Below are 18,200 nucleotides of genomic sequence, written 5' to 3'. Positions count from 1 at the left end.
TACAATATGACACTCAAATTCCCGCAACAAAAATCCATCAGAACAGATAACTTAGGATGATCAGCAATAATTCTCTGCCACCACAATATAGACTTTTTTTAAATGGCCACTGCTGAAACAATTAATTTATGATAATCCAATGACCAATGCAAAATTGCAACTAAAAACTACTGTATTTACCCAAAATGATGTTTTCAGCCCCTTAAAAATTACTCCGAAGCAGAGTCCACTAGGAGTTTCCAATCTTTGTAACTTACTGACCATTGCCTGTTGTCAAGAGTAATCCATCTCTAGCAGCAGAGAAGACATCAAGATGAATTACTGGAGGAAGGGTCTTTGTATCTACAGGAAGTGGAAGGTGGGTCTTTGTATCTCTACAGGAAGTGAAAGGTGGTTCTTTGTATCTATACAGGAAGTGGCAGGTGGGTCTTTGTATCTCTACAGGAAGTGGGTCTTTGTATCTCTACAGGAAGTGGAAGGTGGGTCTTTGTATCTCTACAGGAAGTGGAAGGTGGGTCTTTGTATCTCTACAGGAAGTGGGTCTTTGTATCTCTACAGGAAGTCGAAGGTGAGTCTTTGTATCTCTACAGGAAGAGGAAGGAAGATCTTTGTATCTCTACAGGAAGTGGAAGTAGGGTCTTTTAATCTCTACAGGAAGTGGAAGGTGTGTCTTTGTATCTCTACAGGAAGTGGAAGGTTGGTCTCTGCATCTCTATAGGAAGTGGAAGGTGGGTCTTTGTATCTCTGCAGGAAGTGGGTCTTTGTATCTCTACAGGAAGTGGGTCTTTGTATCTCTACAGGAAGTCGAAGGTGAGTCTTTGTATCTCTACAGGAAGAGGAAGGAAGGTCTTTGTATCTCTACAGGAAGTGGAAGTAGGGTCTTTTAATCTCTACAGGAAGTGGAAGGTGTGTCTTTGTATCTCTACAGGAAGTGGAAGGTTGGTCTCTGCATCTCTATAGGAAGTGGAAGGTGGGTCTTTGTATCTCTGCAGGAAGTGGGTCTTTGTATCTCTACAGGAAGTGGGTCTTTGTATCTCTACAGGAAGTTGAAGGTGAGTCTTTGTATCTCTACAGGAAGAGGAAGGAAGGTCTTTGTATCTCTACAGGAAGTGGAAGTAGGGTCTTTTAATCTCTACAGGAAGTGGAAGGTGTGTCTTTGTATCTCTACAGGAAGTGGAAGGTTGGTCTCTGCATCTCTATAGGAAGTGGAAGGTGGGTCTTTGTATCTCTGCAGGAAGTGGGTCTTTGTCTCTCTACAGGAAGTGAGGGCTGGTCTTTGTCTCTCTGCTCCTGCTCTCCTGTCTGTCAAATACCATAAAGGAATAGCAGAGAGACAAAATTTAACTTTGGGGCATGCAATCCATTGGAAAGGCAGGAGTAATGCATGCTGGGAAGCAAGATAAAGAAGTAACTGAATATTGACAAAAACAAACCACACATCAAAAAAATTGACGTTACAGAGCATGGTGTGAGAAACATCCAACGTCATGCTTTTCTCCTCATTGTGTGTGAAATGAAGGAAATGCGTTAACAAACTTTTTGGAACAAGGAATCACGAATCACATTAATTCAGTTGGATAGTGTGGAACTCCTGGATGAGATTTACCTGACTGGTGAGCTTTGATACTTCTTTTGCATGTTCAAAGTCTGGTCTTCCTAAGACCATAGGTTCTTTACTCAGCTCACCTCTGGCTTTCCTATAATCCACCTGTATCAAATACAGGACAAGTATTGAGAATCTCATTAGATAATACAAAGTATTCAGGAAGAAATGATCCCGTTACAGGCAGGGTTACATAATACAAAAAATGCTTTCTAATTTTATCCCGAATTGGACAATAAACTGCGCCATACTGTTCCATTCTTGCTTGGCAGGGTGGCTTGAACCAAATTCACATAATTCAGAATTCATATAGTTCAGCTCAGTGTGAATATGTTTTGGGGTGAAGGAAAGAAGCTCCTGCCAGACAACCCCCCCCCCCAGACAAGCGATCGGGCATGTTGAATTTCAACATGCACAATCCATTTCTTCTGACATCTGCCAAATTAACTTTGTCTGAATATTTCACACACATTAAATGCCTAAAAGAATATATGGAAGTTATTACATTGCTTATGATCTTCGATATCTCTGTAGCCTTCTGTATGTCTGGTCTGTCCAGCACTTCAGTATATCTGTGGATGTCCTGCGCACCTTTCTTATAACTCACCTGCAAGAAATAAAAATGCCATCATCTGTGAGTCCAGGCAGCATCCAGGAGCACAAAATGCAGAGAAACATGATCAGTTTTGATTTCTATAACTTATTGGAAATGTATTTGTATTTATTTGACTTACGATACTCTTATATAGCGCCATCATATTCCACAGCGTTTTACAGACTTTATCATTGCTGTCCCCATTGGGGCTCACAATCTAGATTCCCTATCAGTTTCTGGAGTGTGGGAGGAAACCGTAGAACACAAAGGAAAACCATGCAAACACCGTGAAAACATACAAACTCCTTGCAGATGTTGTCCTTGGTGGGATTTGAACCCTTTGCTGCCCATGTTATTGAGTATCACTTTGGGCAAAATTGAAGCCTACACATGAGACCAAAGTCGGCCAAACATGTCTATATCGCTGGGAATCATCCAACCATCTAATGCGCTTAAGGGACTCCCGACTCTCCTAGGATGGGTGGTGTCGGGGCAGAGAAGGATCGGGCAATTTGGAATTAAACACCAGTTTATTATGTATCTGTAGTAGATAAGTTAAAGTATAATTAGTGACGATAGTAGCTGAGTTTTACTTATGAATTAATCGGCATTCCAAGATCATCATATTGTAAAAGCTAAAAACTGCATAAAGAAGGCACATGGACCCATTCAAGTGCTTTTCAAAAATTGCTATTATTCTTTCTTTACACTAGGCAAAATAGTAGAAATACTAGAACAATTGTAGCAATCCACGGAACAGATACTGTATATGTTGAATACTTACGAGCTGTAGATCCCCAGGACAATCACAGGTGTGTCCACATGCCAACCCCCGGGCACCATGTCTCCATAATGGTCTCTGTGCCTGCAGACACTGTGTTTTCTTCCACGGATCGTTGCTTATGGGATTGTCCGGAGGATCTACAGCTAGCAATCAATCAAGATGTGTCACTACCTGCTACTATTGTTGCAGTTGCTTATATTATGTCTACTATTTCACTTGGTGTAAAGAAAGAAGAATAGCAATGTTTGAAAAGTACGCATGTGAATGGGTCCTTGTGCCTCCTCCATGCAGATTTTTGCATCTGCAGGAGGTGAGACATTTCTTGCAGCAGATTGCTCCGTTCATCCCATAGAGAATACAAACTGAACGCTCTTGTGTTTATGGAGAAGTCGGGGAAAATCTTGCAGCAATCCTGAAAAAAAAAAAATTAAATAATCCAATTGTGTTGCTACGAGCAGCATTAGGACATTCATAAAATCCATTAGTTTCTAAGGTTAAAGGTTTTGGATGGAGCTGCTCATGTTGGGATGAAAAAAATATAAAATAAAAATAATACTGGAGTTTTGCATCCTTATAAAGAAAGTAACATACACTATTGCATTCATAGATCATGACTGTTGGGCTATAACATGATGTATGAACAGATGACCACTGCAGCCAATCACTGCCCTTAGGGATGATGTCACATGACATGGCAGGATTACAGCTGAAGCCAGTGATTGGCTGCAGTGGTTATGTGACGGAACAACACATCATCTCTCCAGAAACAAAGACTTGAGCTGAGGCGGAGGGAGATATGTTTTTTCTATTTTTTTTTTAGTCTATAACTTTTCAGCACATCGGTCACTTCTAAAACTCTCAGGCAGCCCACCTAATGTCAACCTCCACAACCGATGATTGCCATTGCACTGTAAATACTGTTCCTGCAGAAATAGCTTTTCCTTTTATTCTTGTATTAATTGCCTTCTCATTTGCTCAGTAAATCTCACCTTGATGTAACCTCTAATTAGATATATAAATATCGCAGACATTTCACCTTCCTCTTTCTGGCAGGGAGAGACAGCGGTAAAAATAGCCTATTGCAATTTCTGTAATTCAGGCTGATCCCTTCACAGTCAGTGCTAACACCTCGTCACATCTGACTCCATGAGCGGATGTGCGGGATCATACACGTATAATGAATTCCCTGCTAGAACTCATTCACATCTTCACAACTCGTTCAGTACAGTAGAATAAACCAGACCTGCATTGTACAACCAACCGGGCCCCTAGAGCCTCAGGAGCCAATGTGTCCCCGACAGATATGAGTAGAAGAGAACCATAAATGACAAGTTCAGGGTCCCAGAATCTCCAAGAAACCACTAGATATAGTAGAAAAGTCTGTGAACCCCCAGGCCTTCACTTGCCATATACACCAGGAATATTTACCCAGTGTAAAATACATATCACGCTGTATACATTTTTTATAACATGGAAGCTAGTTGGCGGCATCTCTCAGAAACATCCTTTGGGGGTATATTTTGGTAACTCCTCCCCTAGTACACAGTAAAAATAGTATACACAGACATTAGCTATACGCTGGCCCCTCACTCTGAGTGTATAACCTACAACCCCTCTCCCCCGGTGTATAACTTCCGGCCCCTCACTCCCAGTGTATAACTTCCGGCCCCTCACTCCCTGTGTATAACATCCAGCCCCATTCCCCAGATGTATAACATCTGGCCCTTACTCCCAGTGTATAACATCTGGCCCCTCTCCCCGATGTATAACATCTGGCCCCTCACTCCCTGTGTATAACATCCGGCCCCTCTTCCCGATGTATAACATCTGGCCCCTCACTCCCTGTGTATAACATCCAGCCCCATTCCCCAGATGTATAACATCTGGCCCTTACTCCCAGTGTATAACATCTGGCCCCTCTCCCCGATATATAACATCTGGCCCCTCACTCCCTGTGTATAGCATCCGGCCCCTCTCCCCGATGTATAACATCTGGCCCCTAACTCCCAGTGTATAACATCCGGCCCTTCTCCCCCGTTGCATAACATCTGGCCCCTCACTCCCAGTGTATAACATCCGGCCCCTCTCCCCGGTGTATAACATCTGGCCCCTCATTCCCTGTGTATAACAACCAGCCCCATTCCCCAGGTGTATAACATCTGGCCCCTTACTCCCAGTGTATAACATCCAGCCCTTCTCCCCCGTTGTATAACATCTGGCCCCTCACTCCCAGTGTATATCATTCAGCCTCTCACTCCCAGTATATAACATTCGGCCCCTCTCCCCCAGTGTATAACATCCGGCCCCTCTCCCCGTTGTATAACATCTGGCCGCTCACTCCCAGTGTAAAACATCCAGCCCCTCACTCCCAGTGTATAACATCTGGCCCCTCATCTCCTCACCTCAACCCCATCCTACACCTTCAGGGTGAACTAGATCGGGGATTGTGAGCCCGACCGATCCCTAACGTCAATATTTGAGTTCACAAATGCTATTCTGCACAAATGAGCAAAATCTTCCAAAATCTTGCAGAAAGTCTCTCCAGAAGAGCAAGAGATGTTAATTTTTGCAAAGGGGAAAAAACAACGCTATAATAATGCCTATGGATTTAGAATGGGATGTCTAAAATATGTCTGAGTCCCGACTCCCAGTATTTTTGTCCATATAAGATTTTATATATATATATATATATATATATATATATATATATATATATATATATATATATATTCATACTTGCCAATTCAGAGTGTAATGCATAACCAACTGTGAAGATCTGACAAATGGTCTGTGAATATATGCTACATCTAAAATCTAGAGTATTTCCAGTGATCATCATTTGCTCTTCACTTTCTATCATGTATGGCTGATGAAGTAATTCGGTTCTTTTTTAATCTTTCACCTCATTATTATACAGTCTGCTTGATTAGTCAGCCAACTTGTCTCCATCTTCTCCAGCTAATATGCAGATGCTTTCAGTTATCTGTTTTCATTAAGATACAAGAGGAAATCTCTATATTTCACTTATATCTTATGGTGAGTGTCTTACTTTTAGCCAATCTGAGAGCATGATTTAAGAGGATTTACCAACCATTAAAATAGTTGCACAGGATTAGAAAAACTTTATTCATTCTTTTAAAAACAGAGCTACACCTATCCTTGTTCCTGTTTAGCTTTTTCCTCCCCTTTCCCGATCCTCCTTCCTATTGTTAGTTGTGCTTTTGTATAACAGAGGTTTTCTCTTATCCCTGTTTTATGTTTTGTGTCTTGTTTACATTGTTTACATGGTGTCTTTAGGTTCCGTGCGGTATTGAAGCGGCACAGTTCCATTGATGGCACATCCACATATCTATTGATATTGATGACATATCCTAATATCTAATTCATGGTAAAGCCCCCGGTGGACAATGCTATACATTTACTCACGCTATTTCTACCCATGCACCATCATCATTACCACGCCCCCTGACGAAGGAGCCTCGCTCCGAAACACGCGTCGGGGAGACGCGCCGCCAGCCTGCTTGACCGCACCGGTGCCCGCATAGGTAACTTTGAGGATATTTCTCCTCTCTTGCTCTTTTTCCCCCCACTTTACCTGGCATGTCCGGTGTTAGATTCACTGTACTCTCAATTGCGGGGGATATGTTATTGTTACATCTGACTGTATACTCCCACCCGTCATTGCTTGGTGTTACCAGGACCAAGGGATATGATGTCAGCTTTGTCTGAGATTGGTGATAATTATATTACCTCTTCATCCCTTAACCCTGTGCAGTACTAATTAGACAACTTGTCGCCCTATTCAGTGGCGCCATTGAATTATAACAGGCACATACAAAGGGTATGTTTTATGGTTGTTAATGGTGCAATCGGTTTCTGAGAGCTAATACCACGGTTACCTTATGTTTATTTCCATAAGTACATACATGTGGAGATCATTACCATTTGGATTTAGGCGGCACCTGCTATTTAATTGTGCTATTGCAGTTATTTACATGGATACCCCTGTGTCAGTCTTGTTGGGTAGGCGCGTCTTTTAGCACTGTTGCACTTTATTTCCCCTGCACATGCTCCCCCATTCCCCCTGCTCTGTCCATGTTTTTCAATAAAGTGATATTTGCTAATATTTTGGATCTAGATGTCGTATTTGTGTGGTTGTTCCACACCCCCTTCTCATTTACTCACATTACTCTGGTGTTTGTTGACTTCAATCGCATGTTTGATATCTGGAGGCTCCAACATTTGAGCATAAGTAGATTTTCCCTTTTCTGAATCATATTTATGCTTGTAAACGACCTGCAAAAAAATAATTGCGTTATCCAGTGGATTTATTCATAGTGAAGGCCATGCTCCAATTAAGAATATGCAATTTAGATCTCCTTTGGATGGGAGGAAATTGTCTTTAGTGCCACCCAAGTCAATGAATGACCCCTTAAAGAGGACCTGTAACTTGCTTAAAAATGAGTTAAATACCTTGTAAAAAAAATCCTTGAGTTCTCCTGATTCTGCCACTCTTTTCCGTTTTGCTCTGTGTCCCTCCATTACGGAGATATTCACATTTGTTGCTTTTAGAGCACAGTATGTGAAATCTCTGCTTTGCACCCCAACTGGACATTTCCTCTAATCACAGCTCAGCAGCACCTGAGAATGATAAACTATGAGATCAGCTACTGAGCTGTGATTGACAACATCCAAGAGGGAAAGGTGAAAACACCCCCCACACACACACACACACACACACACACACACACACACACACACTCACACCCCCAAATTAAGACTCTAAAGAAATGCACAGTTTAATAGCAATGCAGAGATTTTACAGAAAAGCTATGCACGTGTGTAGTGTGTGTGTCTGTATGTGTATTCGCTTGTGCATATATGTCTCCATTCAATGTCAGCAAGCAGTTAATCCTGAATGCTATCTCTGTGTTTTCAACTCTGCAAGCTTATATCTGGTAACCAGCTTTTCCAATCTCTGCTCTGAATCCACTCCTGTGTCTCCATTCAATGTCAGCAAGCAGTTAATCCTGAATGCTATCTCTGTGTTTTCAACTCTGCAAGCTTATATATGGTAACCAGCTTTTCCAATCTCTGCTCTGAATCCACTCCTGTGTCTCCATTCAATGTCAGCAAGCAGTTAATCCTGAATACTATCTCTGTGTTTTCAACTCTGCAAGCTTATATATGGTATATAGTTTTTTTTCAACTTACTCTGCTTGTCCCCTTATGTTCTGAGGTCAAGAAACTTTTCAAAGTGCTTTATGATCCATGTAGTGCTGGACATGTGTTTATTTGACCACAACATTTTATTGGGTCCTGGTATCTCAATTTAGTGTGATTGATTAACGAGAATAGAGAGAGAGCCCAAAAAAAAAAAAAAAAATGTTCTAAGTCTTATCCTCCTATATATTCAGACATAGCTTGGGGATAGCATTTATGCAGGGGGCATTTATGCACACTTTATCCAAGTACAGTTTATCAAAGTACTGGCAGTTATAACATGGCAGTTAGACAGGGCAGGAGACAGGTAAGACATTTATATACATCTATTCCCTGTACATTTGGAGTACAACAAATATATACCATATGCATTTGTGTAATTTATGTCCTGGCTGCTGCATTCACACACATCCACCGCCCTGGCATTAACTCTCTACACTCCATCCACATTGGCCCCTCGCTTCTTTCCTCTCCTATGTATAGCACTCATGCTCTTTTCACGTTGTTAAACTGCACAGATCCAGTCAGACCCACCATTCAACATCAGAGACGCTCTCACAAATCACTTAACCATCTGCTCACTCTTTCTATCCTCCTCCTAGTCGCAGGAGACATTGCTCCCAACCCTGGTCCCCCATGTTATAGAAAGTCAAACCTCCCGACTGCTACACTCAGAAACCCCTCTAATCTTATTAATATTCCCTGCATGCCATCTGTCTCTCTTAATTGTGCACTTTGGAATTCTCGCTCAGTGTGTAACAAACTCTCCTTCATTCATGACTTTTTCCTTTCTAAGTCTCTTAACCTCCTGGCTCTTACTGAAACCTGGATCCAGCAGTCAGACACTACCGCTGCTGCTGCTCTTTCATACGGGGGGCTTCACTTCTCTCATACCCCAAGATCAGACAATAGAGCTGGTGGAGGCGTTGGTCTGCTCCTATCACCAAAATGTACCTTTCAGGTTATCCCTCAAGTACCCTCACTTGTCTTCCCTTCTTTTGAGGTCCATGCCGTCAGACTCTACACCCCCTTCTCCATGCGAGTGGCGGTGGTGTATCGTCCTCCCGGCCCCTCCCATCAGTTCCTGGATCATTTTGCCACTTGGCTTCCACATTTTCTCTCCTGTGACATCCCTACCCTCATCATGGGAGATTTCAACATCCCCATTGCTCTTCCCCTCTCACCATCTGCTACTCACCTTTTATCTCTAACCTCCTCATTTGGCCTTTCGCAGCTTACTAATTCTCCAACGCATGAAGACGGAAACTCCCTCGACTTGGTCTTCTCTCGGCTTTGTGCAGTGGATGATTTTGCAAACTCACCTCTCCCGCTCTCTGACCACAATCTTCTTTCATTCTCTATCAAGAACTGCCAGGCTGCTCAGGTCACTCCCACTGTCCAGACTTATAGAAACATTCAGGCCATTAACACCCAGAAACTTATGAAGAACTTGCAGTCTTCATTGGCTCCTATCTCCTCCCTCTCATGTCCTGATTCTGCATTGAAGCATTACAATGAAACACTTTAAACTGCCCTGGATGAATTTGCACCCCCTATAAATAGAACACCACAACGCAGACGGCGACAACCCTGGCACACGGTGCAAACACGTTTCCTGCAGCGGTGCTCCAGGTGCGCCGAACGTCTGTGGAGAAAATCCAATCTACCCGAAGATTTCATCCATTTTAAGTTTATGCTTAGAACATACAACACTGCCCTTCACCTCTCCAAACAAACCTATTTCAACACCCTCATCACCTCACTGTCCAATAATCCGAAACGTCTCTTTGACACTTTTCATTCTCTACTCAATCGAAGAGTACAGGCCCCAACCACGGAGCTCCGAGCTGACGATCTGGCCAATTACTTCAAAGAAAAAATTGACCAGATCCGACAGGAAATTATCTCCCAATCACCTCATACCATGCACTGTCCTCCCTCCCCCACTGCATCTAGCTCACTCTCTGATTTTGAACCAGTCACAGAAGAAGAAGTAAGCAGGCTCCTTGCATCTTCTCGCCCAACTACTTGCACCAGTGACCCATTTCCGTCACAACTCCTCCAGTCCCTTTCCCCTGCTGTCACCCCTCACCTAACTAAAATATTTAACCTCTCTCTCTCTTCTGGTATTTTTCCCTCCTCATTTAAGCATGCCATCATACATCCACTACTTAAAAAACCATCCCTCGACCAAAACTGTGCCGCTAACTATAGACCTGTCTCTAATCTTCCCTTCATCTCTAAACTCCTGGAACGCCTGGTCCACTCCCGTCTTATCCGCTATCTCTCAGAAAACTCTCTTCTCGACCCTCTCCAATCCGGTTTCCGCTCTTTACACTCCACTGAAACTGCCCTCACTAAAGTCTCTAATGATCTGCTAACAGCTAAATCAAATGGTCACTACTCCATGCTAATTCTCTTGGATCTCTCTGCAGCATTCGACACTGTGGATCATCAGCTCCTCCTCACTATGCTCCGTTCCATTGGCCTCAAGGATACCGTTCTCTCCTGGTTCTCCTCCTATCTCTCCGACCGCTCCTTTACTGTATCTTTTGCCAGTTCCTCCTCCTCTCATCTTCCCCTTACTGTTGGGGTCCCCCAAGGATCGGTTCTAGGCCCCCTCCTCTTCTCCTTGTACACTGCCCCTATTGGTCAAACAATCAGTAGATTTGGTTTCCAGTACCATCTCTATGCTGATGACACCCAATTATACGCTTCTTCTCCTGACATCACGCCAGCCTTTCTAGAAAACACCGGCGATTGTCTAAACGCTGTGTCTAATATCATGTCCTCACTATATCTGAAACTGAACCTGTCAAAGACTGAACTCCTGGTGTTTCCTCCCTCTACTAATGTACCTATACCCGACATTGCCATTTCTGTGTGTGGTTCCATTATTACTCCCCAGCAACAGGCCCGCTGTCTTGGGGTCATACTTGATTCCGAGCTTTCCTTTGCCCTCCACATTCGATCACTGGCTCGCTCTTGTCATCTGCACCTCAAAAACATTTCTAGAATTCGACCTTTTCTTACCTTTGACTCTGCAAAAACTCTTACTGTTTCTCTTATTCATTCTCGTCTCGACTATTGTAACTCTCTTCTAATCGGTCTCCCTCTTACCAAACTCTCCTCTCTCCAATCTGTCTTGAATGCTGCAGCCAGGATCATATTCCTCACCAATCGTTACACCGATGCCTCTACCTTGTGCCAGTCATTACACTGGCTACCCATCCACTCCAGAATTCAGTATAAACTTATTACCCTCACTCACAAAGCCCTCCATGGCTCAGCACCACCCTACATCTCCTCCCTTGTTTCAGTATACCACCCTACCCGCGCCCTTCGTTCTGCTGATGACCTGAGGTTAGCATCCTCAATAGTCAGAACCTCCCACTCCCGTCTCCAAGACTTTACACGTGCCGCGTCAATTCTTTGGAATGCACTTCCCAGGTCAATACGATTAGTCCCCAATCCCCACAATTTTAAGCGTGTCCTGAAAACGCATTTATTCAGACTGGCCTACCACCTCAACACATTAACCTAATCTATCCCTGTGTGGCAGAGCCAAAAGTTTTACCATAACCAGGTTCCCCGCATCATTCTCCCACATGCTTTATGCATCCATTAGCCCTCTGTGTCCATACTGTCACACACCTAACATTATGGCTGGTCCATACAATCAGGGCAACTGTTACCACCCACCTTTCGTGTCTACCTCTTTCCTCATAGACTGTAAGCTTGCGAGCAGGGCCCTCATTCCTCTTGGTATTTGTTATAATCTACTGTATGTGATTATTGTTATGCTGTAATGTCTATTGTCTGTACAAATCCCCTCTGAAATGTAAAGTGCTGCGGAATATGTCGGCGCTATAAAAATAAAATTTATTATATTATTATATATGTGTGCAGGTGCATACGTGTATGTGTGTAGTGTGAATAAATATGTATATTGTGTGTACACAAGTGTGTAATATATGCTACTGTGTAATTTATGTTAATAATATCCAAAAAGACAAAGGAAGTTGAACCATAAAATACATAGCCTTTATTATAGCATAATAGCCAAACAATAAAAACACTATATGTTCTTCTTTGTATCATAATGTATTTTTGTATCTTTGATGTTTATGTATATATTTAGTATTAGTGCGTGGAACCTCACTAGGTCCTGTTTATTTATTTTTTATACAAAAAATCTTTTTTTTTACATAGCTCTGTCTTATCACTTATAATCATGTTATATTTTGCATTTGTATATCTATATGTACCATGCTGAATTAGTGTCTTCGGTGGATAGCTGTAGCATATGGTTTTTCATCACTGCACTCTGTATACATTATTTACTGACACCTTACATATTCTTGATTATCTGTGCACTTTCTAGGCAATCATTGTGCGGTCACGTCTGTCTGGTTTGCTTATGCGGCCCCCCTGTCCAGACATGTCGGATGGGGGCGTGGCTGGGCGGCCGACGGCGGGGCCTCGCGATGAGGTACGTTGCCGTGGAGACGCGTCACCCTGGGCGGTCTTCTGCTCCTTCCCTTTCCTGACGTGTCGGATGGGTGAGTGGCGGAGCTGTGGGCGGACGTGCTCCATGATGGCGTTACACGCCGGACTCCACACATCTGTGAGGTAATCACTTGGCACTTTGGGGCTATTTAAGGGCACACAGTATTGAGAGCCACATTCACTACCCCCTGAGACGAAGCTAGAGCGAAACGCGCGTCGGGGACCCGCGCCTCACAAGGTTGTATGTTTCCTTCATGCACTCCACTTTTTTCAGCTGTCATGCCTGATACTCATTAAGTGGCTGAGACCATTACATTGTGGTCACTACTTATTACCTCAATATAAGTATTTCTTAGCTTGACATTGTCTCTTTCTGCCACCGTCTTATATACCAGCTAGTGTTATATATAACACACTTTATTTTTGTACATATTGGTCTGTGCTTACATTGTATATTTACCTTATTTATGAGGCTATATGCCCCTTTAGACATGCACTTTGATACTTTGGAGACTATATATGTACTTGTGTAGTATACAAGCATCAGCTTTGTATTGGTATGTGCTGCAGTCTTTTTATATGCACTGTGCATTTATTTATCAGCAGTGGTCATTTTACTATGTAAACGGTTCATTTGGATCATTGTTTTCACATGATTGCTCACTGGGCTGTATATTTATTATTTTTGGTTCATTATATTGGTTACTATATGCCATATTAGTCTTGTTTGGGAAAATTTCCCTTGCATATTTGTTATTTCACATTCATGCAGACTATTTGTGCAGAGGAGTTATAGATATCTTTTTGTAGGAAGCCACCTATAAGTGTTTACTATGCTGTCACACTAAGTCTATATCTATACATTTTTTGTGCTTCTTACTGGTGTCTATTTGCCATTTGGCAGTATATGCACATACTTACCTTGTTAGGCTATATTGGACTTGTATCTCTGTTTATAGTGTTTTTATTGTTTGGCTATTATGCTATAATAAAGGCTATGTATTTTATGGCTCAACTTCCTTTGTCTTTTTGGATATTGTAGTATTTTGAAGTGCCATTTTGTTAGGCCCAATTATTTGGATATATTGTGTAATTTATGTATAGAGTATATGAGTATGTGTGTATGTAGGCAATGTGTGTAATGGTTATATGTGAGTGTTCACAATGTGCAGATTTTATGAACCGACATGTGCTCACTACGTTGGGGAAGCCGTTCAGATACTGCAGATCTCACCTTTTTAATGTATAGTGCAAAATCAGGAATTTATCCAAAGCAACACTGCAGCTAACACACTTTTTATTACAAAGGGTCAGGGTAGGGGACCCTGCCCATACTTTGATCTGGGGCCCATGGGACTGCCTTTATTTGCATTGTTAGAAATGTTAACGCCGGCATTACACATTAGACTTACGTCGGCCGATATCGACGGGTTCGGCCAACAGTCTAATGTGTATGGGGGCACCAGTCATATGATGGTCGAGAGAGATCTTGACCGCGCACGTCCGATTTCGGACTGCCGCTTGCATTGCTCTTCCTGAGATGAGCCGCTGGCTCACGTCAGTTGGCGGCTTTCTCGTAGAAAAACACAGGCGGACTCGGACGAAGGAGCGCTCCTGTGTATGGGAGAGTTGGATGTCAGTCGAAAGAACAGCTGAAGCATCATTTGGCTGGCAGCCATCTAATGTGTATGGCCGGCTTACTACCAATGACAACGCATGAACAATGGTAGCACTAATACTGGCACCTCCCGAAATGAGCAAGAACAGATGGCCCCTCTGTACGAGCATCTTGTGCCCTGGAAGATTTTTATTCTAGCAGATCGGGACTTTGATTAACCAACTGATTGCTTTTTATGGCTTTTATTAAAAAAAAGGGGCTGCTTTCGTGGAACAAACCTATCACCAAAGTTTTATTATTTGGTCCATAATGCACCTATACATTACAATATACTATTGACGAACGAACGTTCTTGGATAAGGTGTTATCTGATTATGCTCGGGTGCTAACCTGATGACTTCGGCGTGCTCGAATAATACGTTCGAGTCCCCATGGCTACATGTCCCACGGCTGTTCGACAGCCGCAACACATGCAGGGATTGACTAACAAACGGGATTCTAGCATGTTTTACGGCTGTCTAACAGCCGCGGGGACTCAAACATATTTTTCGAGCGCTCCAAAGACACTCGGTTAGCACTCAAGCATGCTCACATAACACCTTATCCAAGAACGTTCGCTCATCACTACAATACACCCTTACATGATCGCATTATAAAGCGAAGCGATGCGCCAGGGTCCAACTAGGGAAATAGACAATATATCAGACTGTGGGAAAGCGAATTAACCCATCACACGTGCTGTAGATTTATTTCAATGATGTCATTTGGGTGTGAAATAAGAAATACTGTATCCAATATATGAGTAATTGAATGGCAGAGCGGAGCAAGAAACGGGTTTATTTACGGCCGAGAAAATGTTACCATTGCCAAAATATATTTCATTTTTACGATGACAATAAAAAGTGTTTCTTTTATCGATGTCGTTTGTCTGTGGTTAATTTTTCTCCAGCAGATGTCAATTCCCATGAAACGTGACTGCCACATTTTCCTCCAACCCAGTAAATTAATGTGGCATTTAGAGTAGGAGACGCACAGTGTCAGGTTGCAGACACTGGAGAGGAAGCATCTGCTGTCGTACATCACCAGGAATCCATCTACCTTTTCTATTACGGCTTATTCAAGTTCTTTGTATACATAGATAGCAAAGTACGAGACTGCTGTGACTTGTCCTGGGTGTACTGATTTCTATACGATACCATGAACACCCGACGCCTCAAAGATAGTCATTCATAAAAAAGTGTTGGAGATGATGGGATGTCAGGCATGAAGAGCAGGTGAGGTAAAGCATGTCTTCCCAGCATTTTAGCCTTTAATTCAAGGTAATCCCAAATGACTGGAAAGAAGGCCAAATTTATATATACATAATAGCCAGATAAAAAAAAAAATAAGCCAAAAAACACTGGACCAGACGCGTGGCATCGTGCAACTATCGACATAATTAAAGTTTGAGATCTGACGCCGCATCTCCTGCCGCAGTCCGCACATGGCGAGGTGAACTACAAGAGTTAGGTACCGTCCCGATTGGATACACTAAACCTTTTACGTAAGTAAATGTTGTCTATGTGGGAAAAACCCGTTAAAAATACATTTTTTAAACAAATATATAAAGATTAAAGGGGTATTCCAAGCTGAGGGTACACTGTTAATGTCTGATAGATGTGAGCCTCACCTCTGGGTCCAACACCTATTTCAAGAGTGGGGTCCACTGGGAATAGAGAGGTGGCCGGATAGGTGTCTTTCTCTGTTGACTTCTATTATTTATTTATTACTAGATGGTGGCCCGATTCTAACTCATCGGGTATTCTAGAATATGGCCAGCGGGGGTTATACTCACCTTCCGATCTCCTCACCACGCTCCCGGCATCTTCCGGTCCCAGTAATGCTTAGCGCGAAGGACCTGAGATGACGTCACTCTTGCGAGAGCGCAGCGTCATCAGTGGTCTTTCGTGCAAAGCATTATTGGGACCGGAAGATGCCGGACGCCTGTTGAGAGGAGGGAAAGAGTCCGGGGGCCGTCGGAAGGTGAGCATATCACTATTATTTATTTTAATTCTATTTTTTACAGGTTTATGGTACCCAGGGCCTGGAGGAGAGTCTCCTGTCCTCCGGACCCTGGGTACCATCCGTACATTGAGTTCTGCGCCGGTTATCTCCCGGCTGCATCGCCGCTGACCTCTGTGAGGCAGGAGATGACCCGCATGGAGGTCAGTCGTTCGAATTCCCGCGACGCGGGATTTCCATTACAGACAGAATTAGACGATTATATAGTAGTTGCTTTGCTTATATAGCCCTATCGTATTCCACAGCGCTATTATCATCGCTGTCCCCATTGGGGCTCACAATCTAAATTCCCTATCAGTATGTCTTTGGAATATGGGAGGAAACCAGAGAACATGGAGGAAACCCAAGCAAACATGGGGAGAACATACAAACTCCTTGCAGATGTGGTCCTTGGTGGGATTTGAACCCAGAACCCCAGCGTTGCAATCCCCCAGTGCTAATGTGGCGCCCCCAGGAGTATGGTCGCAACAATGGCATTGCCTTCCTCCTGGGAGGGTGATGTCATGCTTGGCAGCGATGAAGGGTCTCTCTCACAGTTAACCTATACATGCAACACAGTTCCACTCCAAACCAACAGATGGAGCTCTGAACCGGAATTGAGGGGAGGAGTGCTCTCTGAGGGCCAAGAGGAAGGAGGGAGTAGTTAGTCTGAGGAGGGTGAAGTGTGCAGACATGAGGAAGAAGCGCGGAGATCGAGCAACGAGAGAAGGCTCATCTCCATCGAAAGCGCATGATCTGGAGCCTGGTCTCCATGGTTGTATGGATACTAATGGTCCTGCAACAGACACCAGAAGAGTAGGAGGCTGCAAATGCACTACTCCCATCTAAGACTTGCGGGCACAACAGCAACATTGATAGCGAGCCGGGACTCAGGAGTAAGGAATCCCCGAAGCAGGCTACAGCTGTCTGCCGTACAAGTAGAGTTCTTGGGAATATATGACAGGAGGAACTCCAGTTTAACTCGGTACTGGAGATCCCTCAAGTAAGCGCTAGGAAGGAGACTGCACAGCCCATCTGCTGAGAGAGAATCCCTGAGTTGCTTACAGGCTAGCCTGCTCCGGTACCATCTGTAATCAGGACCCTGGACTGCATTTATCAAGTAAAGGTACAGAAATTGCATCCCGCTGTGTCTTTGCTGCTTCCTACCCTTCCGGCACTGCTACATTCCCGTGCCAACCACATCTACACTGCCCTGGGACTATAGCTCCACCTGTGGGGAGCTTCAACAACTTTGCTGCACCACACTACCAGTCCCAGAGGATCTGCATGCAGCGTCGGCTTAACACCTCAATTGCCGAACACCACAGGTGGCATCACAAACTATTCATCTAATCCACTGCATTTCCGCCATTCAGTCTCCCCTATTATTTGGGCTCCCAGGGCCATGGATTGGGTCACTGCTGCCTTGACACATCCCACCGATACCGGCCCGGTACCGTGTACCCCACAGCCCTGGGAAGGCGACTCACTAACCACTGAGCCACCAAAATCTAGGCTCTTGGTAGAGGGAACCCTTATCTATCGTACTTCAAAAGAATCTTTTGGGTCTACCATAAATGTTCAAGATGGGTACATCTATATTCTTGTGTTAAAAATTAATTTTTATAGGTTTTGCCACCTGGACAAACCGCAGCTGATGTAAAAGTACTGCAAGAATAGGCTGGAATTACTGAGCGAAGTGATAGCTTAGGGCTCAATTCCTACTGAATATGCTTGAAGTTGTCAACGTGATGTGATCTTGAGACAGGTGCGAGACCCAGGCCTGCCAGTTCTATATCTATCAGACATTTATGACATATCCTGTGGA

General features: G+C 43.5%; 1 protein-coding gene across 10 annotated transcripts in view; it reads right to left on the bottom strand.

Moving 5' to 3' along the window:
- Positions 1–18,200, bottom strand: part of NEBL (nebulette) — a 215,104-nt gene that overhangs the window by 50,320 nt on the left and 146,584 nt on the right. For 7 of the 10 annotated variants that reach the window (XM_073581843.1, XM_073581833.1, XM_073581837.1 and 4 more), the window contains 3 exons: positions 7,168–7,278; positions 2,109–2,210; positions 1,607–1,708 (listed from right to left, as the gene is read on the bottom strand). The exons of 2 other annotated variants lie outside the window; for them this stretch is intronic. In XM_073581843.1, the coding sequence (XP_073437944.1) occupies positions 1,607–1,708; positions 2,109–2,210; positions 7,168–7,278 (315 nt within the window). Of the gene's footprint in view, positions 1–1,606; positions 1,709–2,108; positions 2,211–7,167; positions 7,279–7,455; positions 7,624–18,200 lie in introns of all 10 variants that reach the window. One more of the 10 variants, XM_073581839.1, reaches the window with a different exon arrangement.

This window comes from Dendrobates tinctorius, unplaced genomic scaffold, assembly GCF_039654945.1.
Source record: "Dendrobates tinctorius isolate UK_male_01 unplaced genomic scaffold, ASM3965494v1 ptg000070l, whole genome shotgun sequence".
Lineage (NCBI taxonomy): Eukaryota > Metazoa > Chordata > Amphibia > Anura > Dendrobatidae > Dendrobates > Dendrobates tinctorius.
The sequence above is the reverse complement of the archived record's forward strand: the minus strand, read 5'-3'. Positions and strand labels throughout refer to the sequence as shown.